Below are 16201 nucleotides of genomic sequence, written 5' to 3'. Positions count from 1 at the left end.
ACAGCTGAGCATCCAACTAGAAAATTGAGTATCAACTGCCTGTTTTTATGCTCCTCTGGTAGGAGGCTCAGCTTAGAGCATGTGATGCATGAAAAGTGAATCTGTGAAGGTTCTAACCTTTAGGGCGACTTGGTAGGGTCTGACAGCCTTAGAACAGCAAATGTGAAGCATGGAAATGCAGAAATGAAAAAGAGAGGGGGAATATGTGAGAAAGGTAGTAAAAAAGAAAATTGGAAGTGAGCATAGGGGACAGGTCAAAATAAGTGGAGAGAATGAAGAATTGAGTAATGTGTAAAGTGAGAGATGAGCAATATTGGTGAGAAGATAGTAAGAGAATGAAATATCATAGGGTAGTGACAACGAGAGGGAAAGGTTACAATGAGAGAAGTGAAAGGTTATGTATTAGTGGGAGAGGGAATAACAATAGGTTTTAGTGAGGGGGAGAGAGATCATATTGAGTGGGGAATCAGGAGAGAGTTGGGAATAATAATATTAAAAAGAGGGAAACATGAAAGAGAGAGAGGAAGGTGATAGCAAGAGATTAAGGTGTAAATGGATTGAAGTGACAAAGGAGAGAAAACAAACCATGTAGCAGGAGTGAGAGCAGAGAGCATACAAGCTTAATGTCTAAGCAGCAGATCTCCATTAGGTAGTGGGCAGGAGAGGGACGAGTGGGAGGTGCTCAGTGAGCAGCAGGGAAGGAATAGGGCAGTTAGGAGTAAAGGGAGAAAGTTGGGAAGGAGAAGACGTTTGTTAAAAAAAATTGCACAATACTGAGGGAGGAGATGCATCACTTAAGGGGGATTTTTTTTGTTTTGTTATTTAAACTTCTACAGCACCAAGTGGTGAATGGGAGATTCTGCAGTCAACTATAAGGGGTCTACTTATGGTTCCACAATGAGCTTTAATCCTGTCTCGTAATACAAATTGAAAAGGAGACACAGAGCTCAAACAGTTTGAAATACAACACAGGTGACAAACCCCATATATTTCACAATATGGAACCAATAACTTTGTTACATGAAGGACAATGGGGGATGTCACATCTGAACAACTGTAGAAACTTGGGGTGCATAAGGGGAGACAAGTTTCTGGTTCCTCCTACCTATTTTGGCTCCTTTCTTTAGTAAAGCCACCACCACTGAGGTATTCCTGCACCCCACTGCTCTATCCAGTGGCCGCATACCACTGTAATCCACATGTTCAATCATTGCTCCATGATCAACTAGAAACTGTACCTGCAATTATACAGAAAAACAGACAAAAGTAGTTGTCTTTTGTTTAGATTACAATTAATCAAACTAAATCTTATGAAGAAAATAGGATTCAAGAACACTTTTCTGTATATGTGGTCGGACAGTGTACAGTAAAATTGTTTTTCTTTTAGTGTATTTCCACTGACTTGTTATACTAGCTGCAGAGTATAAAATGTATGAGAAATTTATGTGTATGTTTATTTATGTATATGAAATAGCTAGTCTTGTTTTTTAAAACCACAACCCATTAAAATGGGTTGAGCTTGCAAGTAAAATCAAACCTCATTATGATATCACTTTCTGTACACACACATACTTCTTATATCTGTCTGTGTGGCAAAGCCCAATACTTAGAGAGAACAATGTAAAAGTTATTTAATTACTTATCTCAACTACAGTCCACTGGGAGTATAAATCAGCTACTTTAAATGATGAAATAAGGGTAAAGGAGCTATTTGTAAACAATTTAATACTCTCAGTCAGGTAAAATGGATCACTGAAATAAAATTAAAGGGAAGAAAAACTTTGAATAAACTTTAAAGATAGAGCATGAAGTTTTAAGAGACTTTCAATTTACTTTCATTACCAAAATGTGCACATTTGTTATATGCACACTTTCAGATGCACCGGATACTACTGAGCATGTGCAAAAGTTCAGTGTATACATATGTGAGTGTGATTTGCTGATGGCTATGACATGGTACAAGGGGCCATAAATTGTAGTAAATTTTGAAGTTGGTCATAAAAAATCTGCTTATTTAAATGTCAGAGTAAGTGCTATTTGCATTGTCTTTTTATTATGCACTTGCTGGTTATGCAATTCTAGTGTATTTAATAATATTGTGTATTAAAAAAACTGTCTTCTCACACTGGTTTGTGGTTTGTCTATGATGTCTGGGTTGATTTACCATTGTGGAACTCCTGGCACCGCCATTTTAGAAAAAAAAAGAAAAAAAGATCATTGAACTTCCAAATACCTAGCACTCACTGTTAATACGCCTGTGAAATTATCTTCCCATTACATCAGCCGCAATGATCTTTTTTCCATTCAAAAAGCCTCAAAACCTACTCACCACTTCAGCATCCCCATAAAAGGCTGCAAGATCTAGGGGTGTGCGTCCATTCTTATCAGCATGGTCAGTAGCGGCACCATTCTCCACTAGTGATCTTACAACTGCTAAATGCCCTTTCAGACAAGCCCAGCTGAGAGCAGTCAGTCCCTCCTTGTCCATGAGGCCAATGGAGGCCCCTAGAATAAGGAATGATTCAGTTAGTAAGCTGTAATTATAGAATGAACAAAGAAGCCAAAATAGCCCAAAGTAGTGTTTAAAAACTGTCCATGTATAGCCAAATTTGTAATGTATCTACATTTGTATTCTTCAGAAACAGAAAAAAAGCATTTAACATTAAGTAAATCAGAACATTTTTATACCAATTCTCTCCCGAAATTAACCCTCCCCCCGCCTTAAAGAAATCACCCTCTCATATTTCAGATATGTCTAACATTCAAAATTACCTTGGTGTAGTCAAATATTCAATTATCATTTAATCTACACCCAAAAGATGGTTTAAAAAAAATAATAATAAAAAAAAAACGTTTTATGCTTTTCTGATAAATTTCTATCTTTCCGAATATGGAGAGTCCACAACGTCATCAATTACTAGTGGTAATATCACTCCTGGCCAGCAGGAGGCGGCAAAGAGCACCACAGCAAAGCTGTTAAGTATCACTCCCCTACCCATAATCCCCAGTCATTCGACCGAAAGGAAAATGGAAAAAAGGAATAACACAAAGGTGTAGTGGTGCCTGATGTTTAGTAAAAAATAACTTAATTAAGGTTGGGGACATGGACTCTACATATCCGGAAAGAAAGAAAGAAATTAGGTAAGCATACATTTTCTTTTCATAAAAAGTCAAAGAGAGAGAACAGCACTCCATGAGATAGAACAGAAGCTGGAATAACTTCCATGCATGTTCATTTTTATTGAATTCCTCAGGGTGCCAGTTCTTTTTGCACACTACGCCCCTTCACAGAGAAAAAATATCCTGAAGCATATCAGTCTGACCCTGCCCAATGACAGTCCAGTGCCGAAATACCAGGCAATTCTTCTCTGAACAAGGGAAGCAACAACCCCAGACGATCGTTTCGGCCTCCTATGGGCCTCGTCAGTGAGGTGCAGTTGTATCTCTCTAAGGGCAAGTGTGCATGGAGTCCACGTCTGGTTTCCCCATTACTCTTAGGGTGACCCAAGAATAATTTGCATAAAAAGTCAAAGAGAGAGAACAGCACTCCATGAGATAGAACAGAAGCTGGAATAACTTCCATGCATGTTCATTTTTATTGAATTCCTCAGGGTGCCAGTTCTTTTTGCACACTACGCCCCTTCACAGAGAAAAAATATTCTTGGGTCACCCTAAGAGTAATGGGGAAACCAGACGTGGACTCCATGCACACTTGCCCTTAGAGAGATACAACTGCACCTCACTGACGAGGCCCATAGAAGGCCGAAACGATCGTCTGGGGTTGTTGCTTCCCTTGTTCAGAGAGGAATTGCCTGGTATTTCGGCGCTGGACTGTCATTGGGCAGGGTCAGACTTATATGCTTCAGGATATTTTTTCTCTGTGAAGGGGCATAGTGTGCAAAAAGAACTGGCACCCTGAGGAATTTCATAAAAATGAACATGCATGGAAGTTATTCCAGCTTCTGTTCTATCTCATGGAGTGCTGTTCTCTCTCTTTCGATTTTTATGCAAATTATTCTTGGGTCACCCTAAGAGTAATGGGGAAACCAGACGTGGACTCCATGCACACTTGCCCTTAGAGAGATACAACTGCACCTCACTGACGAGGCCCATAGAAGGCCGAAACGATCGTCTGGGGTTGTTGCTTCCCTTGTTCAGAGAGGAATTGCCTGGTATTTCGGCGCTGGACTGTCATTGGGCAGGGTCAGACTGATATGCTTCAGGATATTTTTTCTCTGTGAAGGGGCATAGTGTGCAAAAAGAACTGGCACCCTGAGGAATTTCATAAAAATGAACATGCATGGAAGTTATTCCAGCTTCTGTTCTATCTCATGGAGTGCTGTTCTCTCTCTTTCGATTTTTATGCAAATTATTCTTGGGTCACCCTAAGAGTAATGGGGAAACCAGACGTGGACTCCATGCACACTTGCCCTTAGAGAGATACAACTGCACCTCACTGACGAGGCCCATAGAAGGCCGAAACGATCGTCTGGGGTTGTTGCTTCCCTTGTTCAGAGAGGAATTGCCTGGTATTTCGGCGCTGGACTGTCATTGGGCAGGGTCAGACTGATATGCTTCAGGATATTTTTTCTCTGTGAAGGGGCATAGTGTGCAAAAAGAACTGGCACCCTGAGGAATTTAATAAAAATGAACATGCATGGAAGTTATTCCAGCTTCTGTTCTATCTCATGGAGTGCTGTTCTCTCTCTTTCGATTTTCATACATTTTCTTTTCTTTCCTAAGATATGGAGAGTCGACAACATCATCAATTACTAGTGGGAACCAATACCCAAGCTAGAGGACACAGATGACAAGGAGAGGGATAAAAAGAGAGGCAGACCTAAACAGAAGGCACCACCGCTTGAAGAACCTTTCTCCAAAAGAAGCCTCAGCTAAAGCAAAAGTATCAAATTTGTAAAATTTGGATGAAGTATGCAGAGAGGACTAAGTTGCAGCCATGCAAAACTGTTCCACAGAAGCTTCATTTTGAAAACCCAAGAAGAGGAGACAGCCCTAGCAGAATGAGCCTCAATTCTCTCAGGAGGCTGCTGACCAGCAGTCTCATAAGCAGAACAAATAATACTTCTCAACCAGAGAGAGGTATCAGTAGCCTACTGACCTTTACGCTTTCCAGAGAAACAGGGAAGTGGAAAGGCGAAAATCCTTGGTCGCCTGTAGGAAGAATTTTTAAAACACGCACAACATCCAAGTTGTGCAACAAACGTTCCTTATGAGAAGAAGGATTAGGACATAAAGAAGGAACAACAATTTCCTTATTAATATTATCTGAAACCACTTAGTACGACAAACCGCCTTATCAGCATGAAGATAAGGTAAGGCGAATCACACTGCAAAGTCGAGAGTTCCGAGACTCTCCGAGCAGAAGAGAAACTTAATATCTATGGAATGCAATGGCTCAAGCGGAGCCTGCTGCAAAACCTTAAAGGGACATGAAACCCCAAAAAATTATTTTGTGATTCAGATAGAGAATACAATTCTAAACAACTTTCTAATTTACTTCTATTATCTAAATTGTTTCAATCTCTTGGTATGCTTTGTTGAAGGAGAAGCAATGCACTAGTGGTTTCTAACTGAACACATGGGTAAGCCAACCACAATCGGTATATATATGCAGGCACCAATCAGCAGCTAAAAGCGGTTCTCTGCTGCTCCTGAACTTGCCTAGATAAACCTTTCAGCAAAGAATAACAAGAGATGGAAGCAAATTAAATAATATAAGTAAATTGGAAAGTTGTTTAAAATTGTATTCTCTATCTGAATCATGAAATCATTTTTTTTGGTTTCATAAAGGTTAAAGGGACACTCAGGTCAAATAACATTTTCATGATTCAGATAAAGCATGTAATTTTAAACAACTTTCCAATTTACTTCCTTCCATTAAAAAAATATGCAGTCTTTTATATTTGAACTTTTTGAGTCACCAGCTCCTACTGAGCATGTGCATGAATTCAGAGACTATACGTATATGCATTTGTGATTGGCTGATTGCTATCACATGGTACAGGGAGAGTGGAAAACATAATTTATGCTTACCTGATAAATTTATTTCTCTTGTAGTGTGTTCAGTCCACGGGTCATCCATTACTTATGGGATATATTCTCCTTCCCAACAGGAAGTTGCAAGAGTATCACCCAAGCAGAGCTGCTATATAGCTCCTCCCCTCACATGTCATATCCAGTCATTCGACCGAAACAAGACGAGAAAGGAGAAACTATAGGGTGCAGTGGTGACTGGAGTTATAATTTAAAATTTAGAACCTGCCTCAAAAAGACAGGGCGGGCCATGGACTGAACACACTACAAGAGAAATAAATTTATCAGGTAAGCATAAATGATGTTTTCTCTTGTTAAGTGTGTTCAGTCCACGGGTCATCCATTACTTATGGGATACCAATACCAAAGCTAAAGTACACGGATGATGGGAGGGACAAGGCAGGAACATTACACAGAAGGAACCACTGCCTGTAGAACCTTTCTCCCAAAAACAGCCTCCGAAGAAGCAAAAGTGTCAAATTTGGAAAATTTGGAAAAAGTATGAAGTGAAGACCAAGTTGCAGCCTTGCAAATCTGTTCAACAGAGGCCTCATTCTTAAAGGCCCAGGTGGAAGCCACAGCTCTAGTGGAATGAGCTGTAATTCTTTCAGGAGGCTGCTGTCCAGCAGTCTCGTAAGCTAAACGTATTATGCTACGAAGCCAAAAAGAGAGAAAGGTAGCCGAAGCCTTTTGACCTCTCCTCTGTCCAGAGTAAACGACAAACAGAGAAGAAGTTTGCCGAAAATCTTTAGTTGCCTGTAAGTAGAACTTACACGTCTAGATTATGCAAAAGACGTTCCTTCTTTGAAGAAGGATTAGGACATAATGATGGAACAACAATCTCTTGATTGATATTCCTGTTAGAAACAACCTTAGGTAAAAACCCAGGTTTAGTACGCAAGACTACCTTGTCTGAATGAAAGATCAGATAAGGAGAATCACAATGTAAGGCAGATAACTCAGAGACTCTTCGAGCCGAGGAAATAGCCATCAAAAACAGAACTTTCCAAGATAAAAGCTTAATATCAATGGAATGAAGGGGTTCAAACGGAACACCCTGAAGAACTTTAAGAACCAAGTTTAAGCTCCACGGAGGAGCAACAGTCTTAAACACAGGCTTAATCCTGGCCAAAGCCTGACAAAAAGCCTGGACGTCTGGATTCTCTGCCAGACGCTTGTGTAAAAGAATAGACAGAGCAGAAATCTGTCCCTTTAGCGAACTAGCAGATAAACCCTTTTCTAAACCCTCTTGTAGAAAAGACAATATCCTAGGAATCTTAACTTTACTCCATGAGTAACTCTTGGATTCACACCAATATAAATATTTACGCCATATCTTATGGTAAATTTTTCTGGTCACAGGTTTCCGAGCTTGTATTAATGTATCAATAACCGACTCCGAGAAACCACGCTTCGATAGAATCAAGCGTTCAACCTCCACGCAGTCAGCCTCAGAGAAATTAGATTTGGATGGTTGAAAGGACCCTGAATTAGAAGATCCTGCCTCAGAGGCAGAGACCATGGTGGACAGGACGACATGTCCACTAGGTCTGCATACCAGGTCCTGCGTGGCCACGCAGGCGCTATCAGAATCACTGATGCTCTCTCCTGTTTGATCTTGGCAATCAGTCGAGGCAGTAGCGGAAAAGGTGGAAACACATAAGCCATGTTGAAAATCCAAGGGGCTGCTAGTGCATCTATCAGCACCGCTCCCGGGTCCCTGGACCTGGATCCGTAGCACGGAAGCTTGGCATTCTGGCGAGATGCCATGAGATCCAGTTCCGGTTTGCCCCAACGAAGAATTAGTTGAGCAAATATCTCCAGATGAAGTTCCCACTCCCCCGGATGAAAAGTCTGGCGACTTAGAAAGTCCGCCTCCCAGTTATCCACGCCTGGGATGTAGATCGCTGACAGGTGGCAAGAGTGAGACTCTGCCCAGCGAATTATCCTTGAGACTTCTAACATCGCTAGGGAACTCCTGGTTCCTCCTTGATGATTGATGTAAGCTACAGTCGTGATGTTGTCCGACTGAAACCTGATGAACCTCAGTGTTGCTAACTGAGGCCAAGCTAGGAGAGCATTGAATATTGCTCTTAATTCCAGAATGTTTATTGGAAGGAGTTTCTCCTCCTGAGTCCACGATCCCTGAGCCTTTAGGGAGTTCCAGACTGCGCCCCAGCCTAGTAAGCTGGCATCTGTTGTTACAATCGTCCAATCTGGTCTGCGAAAGGTCATTCCTTTGGACAGATGAACCCGAAACAACCACCAGAGAAGAGAATCCCTGGTCTCCTGGTCCAGATACAGTAAAGGGGACAGATCTGAGTAATCCCCATTCAACTGACTTAGCATGCATAATTGCAGCGGTCTGAGATGCAGGCGTGCAAATGGCACTATGTCCATTGCCGCGACCATTAAGCGGATTACTTCCATGCACTGAGCTACTGATGGGCTTGGAATGGAATGAAGGACACGGCAAGCATTTAGAATTTTTGATAACCTGGACTCCGTCAGGTAAATCTTCATCTCTACAGAATCGATAAGAGTCCCTAGGAAGGGGACCCTTGTGAGTGGAAACAGAGAACTCTTTTCCATGTTCACTTTCCACCCATGCGACCTCAGAAAAGCTAGAACTATCTCTGTATGAGACTTTGCATTTTGAAAACTTGACGCTTGTATCACAATGTCGTCTAGGTACGGAGCCACCGCAATGCCTCGCGGTCTTAGTACCGCCAGAAGCGAACCCAGAATCTTTGTAAAAATTCTCGGAGCCGTAGCTAACCCGAAGGGAAGAGCTACAAACTGGTAATGCCTGTCTAGAAAGGCAAACCTTAGGTACCGATAATGATCTTTGTGAATCGGTATGTGAAGGTAGGCATCCTTTAAATCCACTGTGGTCATATATTGACCCTCTTGGATCATGGGTAGGATGGTCCGAATGGTTTCCATCTTGAACGATGGAACCCTTAGGAATTTGTTTAAGATTTTTAAGTCTAAGATTGGTCTGAAGGTTCCCTCTTTTTTGGGAACCACAAACAGATTTGAGTAAAACCCTTGCCCTTGTTCCGTTCGCGGAACTGGGTGGATCACTCCCATCACTAAGAGGTCTTGTACACATTGTAGAAATGCCTCTTTCTTTACTAGGTTTGTTGATAACCTTGAGAGATGAAACCTCCCTTGTGGAGGAGAAGTTTTGAAATCCAGAAGGTATCCCTGAGATATAATCTCCAACGTCCAGGGATCCTGTACATCTCTTGCCCAAGCCTGGGCAAAGAGAGAAAGTCTGCCCCCCCACTAGATCCGTCTCCGGAAAGGGGGCCCTGTCTTCATGCTGTCTTAGGGGCGGAAGTAGGCTTTCTGGCCTGCTTGCCCTTGTTCCATGACTGGTTGCCTTTCCAACCTTGTCTGTAACGAGCAGTAGGTCCTTCCTGTTTTGGAGCGGTGGAAGTTGATGCTGCTCCTGCCTTGAAATTACGAAAGGCACGAAAATTAGACTGTTTGGCCTTTGATTTGGCCCTGTCCTGAAGAAGGGAGTGACCCTTACCTCCAGTAATGTCAGCAATAATTTCCTTCAAGCCGGGCCCGAATAAGGTCTGCCCTTTGAAAGGAATATTCAATAGTTTAGATTTAGAAGTTACATCTGCTGACCAGGATTTAAGCCATAGCGCTCTGCGCGCCTGTATTGCGAATCCGGAATTCTTAGCCGTAAGTTTGGTTAAATGCACTACGGCATCCGAAACAAACGCATTAGCTAGCTTAAGCGTTCTAAGCTTGCTCAAAGACTCATCCAATGGTGCTGTGCGAATCGCCTTTTCCAGAGACTCAAACCAGAATGCCGCTGCAGCAGTGACAGGCGCAATGCATGCAAGAGGCTGTAATATAAAACCTTGTTGAACAAACATTTTCTTAAGGTAACCCTCTAATTTTTTATCCATTGGATCTGAGAAAGCACAACTATCCTCCACCGGGATAGTGGTACGCTTGGCTAAAGTAGATACTGCTCCCTCCACCTTAGGGACCGTCTGCCTTAAGTTTCGTGTGGCGGCGTTTATAGGGAACATTTTTCTAAATATCGGAGGAGGGGAAAAGGGCACACCAGGTTTATCCCACTCCTTGCTAATAATTTCAGTAAGCCTTTTTGGTATAGGAAAAACGTCAGTACACACCGGTACCGCATAGTATTTATCCAGCCTACATAATTTCTCTGGGATTGCCACCGTGTCACAATCATTCAGAGCCGCTAACACCTCCCCTAGCAACACGCGGAGGTTCTCAAGCTTAAATTTAAAATTTTAAATTTCTGAATCCGGTCTCCCCGAATCAGAACCGTCACCCACAGAATGAAGCTCTCCGTCCTCATGTTCTGCAAATTGTGACGCAGTATCAGACATGGCTCTCGTGTCATCGGCGCGCTCTGTCCTTAACCCAGAGCTATCGCGCTTGCCTCTTAACTCGGGCATATTGTATAATACTTCTTTCATAACATTAGCCATATCATGTAAAGTGATTTGTAAGTGCCTTGATGTACTTGGCGCCTCAATCTCACGCATCTCCCGAGCGGGAGACGAAGGTTCTGACACGTGAGGAGAGTTAGACGGCATAACTTCCCCCTCTTTGTCTGGTGATAATTTCTTTATCGGTACAGATTGACTTTTATTCAAAGTAATATCAATACAATTGGTACACATATTTCTATTGGGCTCCACATCGGCTTTTGAACATAATGAACAAGCAGATTCCTCTGTATCAGACATGTTTAAACAGACTAGCAATGAAGCTAGCAAGCTTGGAAAATACTTTCAATAAGTTTACAAGCAATATAAAAAACGCTGCAGCGCTTTTAAAAAACACAGTTGAATTAACAAAGAACTAATTCAGTTATAGTCAACAATTCTTAACGGTAAATGTAATAATTAGCAGAGGATTGCACCCATTAGCAAAAGGATGATAAACCCCTCAATACCCAAAACGGATATCAAATTAAAATTTAACGCTTTTATCACAGTCAAACACACTGTCACAGGTCTGCTGTGACTGATTACCTCCCTCAAAAACGAATTTTGGAGACCCCTGAGCTCTCTAGAGACGTCCTGGATCAAGGAGGAAGAAACAGGAAGACTGTGCTAGAATTTTAACTGCGCAACAAGGCGCTAAAAAAAGGTCCCTCCCACTCATATTACAACAGTGGGAGACCTGATATAACATTTTCTATGCAGAAAAATACGTTAGCCATGTGGAAAAAAATCATGCCCAAAAAAGGATTTATCACCAAAGTACCTCACAAAAACGAATAACATGCCAGTAAACGTTTTAAAAACAAACTTTTTTAAAGTCATGCAAAGTTATCACTAAGCCTGCTACCAGTTGCTTCTACTGCAGATAAGGCTTAAGCATTATTTCAGTATTAACAGTATTTTTTCAGTCAAATTCTAGTCCCTAGAAAATAACTCAACTGCGCATACATTTATCAGCCTGATACCAGTCGCTACTACTGCATTTAAGGCTGTACTTACATCATGTGGGTAACAGCAGTGTTTTCTTAGTCAATTCCATTCCCAGAAAATATTGTACTGCACATACCTCATTTGCGGGGAACCCCGCATGCTATTCCCATTTTCTGAAGTTACCCCACTCCTCAGAATGTCGAGAACAGCCAGTGGATCTTAGTTACGCCTGCTAAGATCATAGAAAACCGCAGGCAGATTCTTCTTCCAAATACTGCCTGAGATAGAAAAACAGCACACTCCGGTGCCATTTAAAATAACAAACTTTTGATTGAAGAATAATTAAGTAAAAACTCCAACTCCTCTCGCGACCTCCTTCTTTGTTGAGGGTTGCAAGAGAATGACTGGATATGACATGTGAGGGGAGGAGCTATATAGCAGCTCTGCTTGGGTGATCCTCTTGCAACTTCCTGTTGGGAAGGAGAATATATCCCATAAGTAATGGATGACCCGTGGACTGAACACACTTAACAAGAGAAATAAACATAACTTTGAAATTTGTTAGAAAAAAATCTAATACTAATTTGAAATTCAGAGTAAATTCTATTGTATTGTCGTGTTATCTTGCATTTGTTGATTATGCAAATCTACTGTGTTTACTGGTCCTTAAAGGCTCAAAGGAGGAGCAACAGACTTAAACACAGGCCTGGTTCTGACCAGGGCCTGACAAAAAGATTGAACATCTGCAACATCCGCCAGACGCTTGAGTAACAAAGCAAATAATGCAGAAATCCAACCCTTTAGAGAACTGACTGACAATCCCTTCTCCAGACCTTCCTGGAGAAAGGACCAAATCCTACTCCAAGAGTAGCCTTAGAATACACACCAATAACAAATTATGCTTACCTGATCATTTACTTTTCTTCTGATGGAAAGAAGCTACAGCTGCATTCATTACTTTTGGGAAATAAGAAGCTGGCCACCAGGAGGAAGCAAAGACACCCCAGCCAAAGGCTTAAATACTCCTCCCACTTCCCTCATCCCCCCAGTTATTCTGCCGAGGAACAAGGAACAGTAGAAGAAACCTCAGGGTGAAAAGGTGCCAGAAGATAAAAACGAAGACGCCCCACATAAAAAAAGACGGGTGGGGAGCTGTGGAATCTTTCTATCAGAAGAAAATAAAATGATCAGGTAAGCATAATTTATGTTTTTCTTCCTAAATGCAAAGAGTCCACAGCTGCATTCATTACTTTTGGGAAAGCAATACCCAAGCTATAAAGGACACTGAATGCCAAAATAGCAGGCTACAATAGACGGCCCATTCTGAGGGCACCAGGCCTGAAAACCACTACCTAACAAAAAAAACCTGCTACATCTGAAGCCGAGAAAACCTGTAAGGGAAAAGGACCCAAGGACACTGACCAGCAGATAGCCTGGAAGCCTAGCTAGAAACCGCAACATCAGACTCAACTAAGCCAACAGTCCTCCGGGAGACACCGTCGCCCAACAGTCGGTCCCCCAACACACACCCTTTACTAGCGAAGGGAACCCCACCTGAACTCCCAAAGGAACAAGGCAAGGAAGAACCAAACGGAAACCGAAAAGGTTACCAAAAACGCCAATTAAAGGAAAAACCAAGCTCGTAAGACCAAAATGGGTCCTGACAACAAAGGGAGGCAACGCCCAATCCAAATAGAAACCACAAGGTTTACAACCAGGTAGCAGAACAGAGAAAAGGTTCTCCCAACATCCTGCAAAGGATTGGAACAGCTATCTAGCACACGATCAAGGTGCAAACAGCTGCAGCTGGTTTCAAAGAGCAACCCCTCACCTGCCAAGCAGCAAGTCAACCAGCGCCTAGGGACAACTGAAAACGGAGGAAAAATTACATGTAGCAAACCCAGACAAAGGTAAACACCTGAGTCAAGTCCTCAGGATGACACAGAGAAATACTTGCTAGAAGTGGCTACCAAAATGCAGAGTGCTAAACCTCCACTACAGAAGGCACACTCTAAGCAACCGAACCACCAGACCTACACATAGGTCTTGAAAATAAAAGGAGAGCCCAGAACCTCAATGAGGACCAATGCGCCACTAAGATCCAAGAAGAACGGATCTCAGGACCTACCTCCAGCCGGGCCAGACCAAGCATTGGCAGGTCTGAAACCAGGGGACCAGAAAAACCACAGTTCAAACATCAAGTGGAAAAATGGCACAGCCATTATAACAGTGCTCGGATGCCAACCCGAAACACCACATGGAGACGGTTGACAAGGCCGTAGACCTAGAGATCTAGCTAATGGCCCAACATAGACTCAAGGCGGAGCCAGCAACTCTCCAGAGCGACAGAACAACCCAGAGAGCGTACCTCTCTCCGAAATAGGTTAGCCAGTCTGTCCTAACCTCCTGAAGACAGGAGAAGCCCTAAGATAGGGACCACACTTCCGAAAGAAGGATATAAGCCCCCTCAGACAAAGGGGGGCTGGCAAAAGGCCCGGAAGGACACAGCCATAAGCTGAACTGAGAGAACAAATCTCCAACGCCCTGATCTGGAAGGAATCCCCTGAAGATTTCAACTTGCTAGCACCAGACAAGGTGCCATAGCTGCAGTGGTTCCATAGCGAACCCTTTGCTAGAAGAGCAGCAAAGCCATCACACTATGTCAGCAAGCTGACAAAGGGAAACCGACCAATAGGCGAAGGACCAAGGGGCATCAGCACCCGAAAAAACCTGACCAAATTTAATGGTACTCATTTTATCAACCTTGGAGGATGAAGGGCTGAGTCGGCCCTGCCGGGATCTGAACTTGTGAACTTGGATCTTTTAAACAGGCTTCTTGTAGTCGGGGCATTTACCAACTGAGCTACCTCACCAGCCGGAACCAGTTCAACTAGCCCAACCAAGGACAGAGCCCAAGTTTCCTGGAACTGGGGAACCCCGTACCAGCTCTAGAGCCTTCCAGTCCGGTACAACCCACAACGGGATTCACAAAGGAAGCGCTGAGAGAGAACCTCAGCCACCGGAAGAACCAGAGCGAGGAGGTCCGAGCCCTCAAACCAACAAGAACCCAGAAACGGAAATCCCTTGTCTGATATAAAAACCAGACCCCTGGAAGATAACCATACAATGTCCAAAGTAAAATGGACGACGAGAAAAACTCGCAAGTCCCGACCAAAAGATGAGACCATCCCTTGCCAGAGTCCAATGCTCCAAGGAGCTAAGGAAGCAAAGAGCGAAACAAGGTCACTAGAGCCCTAGGTGACAAGGGGATACCTTAAGGACAAAGCCACTAGAACACAGGCTAGTCCCCACATCACCCCCCTAAAATCAGAGGAGAAGATGAAAGAAGGATGCGGAGCATCCCCCAGCTCCGGGGAAGAAACCCTAAACAGAGCTCGAGGAGACCACACTGCCCATGTCCCTACAAAGGAACCAACTCCTGAAGGGAACCAGGTCCCCCTAAGGAACCCGAGGAACGGAGTCTGAGAGGTCTCAAGAAGAGAACCACAGCAGGTACAAGTCCAAGGACAATTCCAGAGCCCTAGAAGGCCAAACTGCCTAAAACAAGTCCAGTTCAGAGGAGAAGATGAAAGAAGGATGCGGAGCATCCCCAGCTCCGGGGAAGGAACCCTAAACAGAGCTCGAGGAGACCACACTGCCCATGTCCCTACAAAGGAACCAACTCCCAAAGGGAACCAGGTCCTCCTAAGGAACCCGGGGAACGGAGTCCGAAAAGTCTCAAAAAGAGAACCACAGCAGGAACAAGTCCAAGAACAATTCCAGAGCCCTAAAAAGCCAAACCGCCCAAAACGGCGGTAAGGAGGCACTAAACCCCCAATTCAACCAGATTGAAGGCTGAATAAGGCCCCACGTGTCTGAATAAGCCACAGGACAGAAGATCTGAATCCCAGCAGGACCAGCCGTAGCTTGGGTCTTAACTGTCAAGCTGCCTAAATCCTCCCTCAGAGAGGAAGGTAAAACAGACAAACATAGGACTAACATGTCCCTAAACTTCTGAAGAAGCAACCAGAGAGAATCGATGCCAGAAGTTCTCAAAGGAAACACATAATAGAAAATAAAAGACATCCTAACCGGATAAAAGAAAATATAAGGCAACCCTTAGGTTAACGCCCAGGAAGAAAACAGGCATACCCGCAGGACCAGAAGAATGGAACCCTGATCTTCCAACAAAAAACTGGGAAAGATCTCAATAAGCAGACAACTTGGAGATTATGTCATCCCCTCATGTCTAATGAGGTGAGCCATTCGAAGTAGAATACTGCGAATTCCCGTATCCGTTAAGGATAGGATCCTCCAATAACTCAAAAACGTGTCTGAGTGAAACACGCTATTCTGTAATGAAAAGCACAACACTCAGAAACAGCTGCACTCGCAGGGAACTGTATAGGCCCACCCAAGGCCAGTAGATCCGTGACAATCGGGCACAAGCACAAACGCAAATAAACATTTTGACTTTGCAGACGCATAATTGCCAAAAATAAGTGAAAGCTTAAATGAGCTGCAACCTCCGGGGGGAACAAGTCGCCCTGTAAGGAGGGATAAACAGAACCCCCAGAGGCGGATGGCTAAGCAGACCCCTGATTCCCTGAGCCGAGGAACATAACTGAGTGACCTGTGTCAACGGGGCAAATTCGCATTCTTCACAAGTAGAAGAATCTGAAATTTGAACAGTCTCCGCATCAGAA

The 16201-nt window shown here is 43.3% G+C and overlaps 1 protein-coding gene across 4 annotated transcripts in view; it reads right to left on the bottom strand.

Moving 5' to 3' along the window:
• The window catches only part of TANC2 (tetratricopeptide repeat, ankyrin repeat and coiled-coil containing 2), a 785323-nt gene that overhangs the window by 55080 nt on the left and 714042 nt on the right, over positions 1–16201 (bottom strand). For all 4 annotated transcript variants that reach the window (XM_053699768.1, XM_053699765.1, XM_053699775.1 and 1 more), the window contains 2 exons: positions 2330–2505; positions 1106–1238 (listed from right to left, as the gene is read on the bottom strand). In XM_053699768.1, the coding sequence (XP_053555743.1) occupies positions 1106–1238; positions 2330–2505 (309 nt within the window). The remainder of the gene's footprint in view (positions 1–1105; positions 1239–2329; positions 2506–16201) is intronic.

Source organism: Bombina bombina, chromosome 1 (genome assembly GCF_027579735.1).
Source record: "Bombina bombina isolate aBomBom1 chromosome 1, aBomBom1.pri, whole genome shotgun sequence".
Classification (NCBI taxonomy): Eukaryota; Metazoa; Chordata; class Amphibia; order Anura; family Bombinatoridae; genus Bombina; species Bombina bombina.
This window is presented reverse-complemented; position numbering and strand designations above follow the sequence as displayed.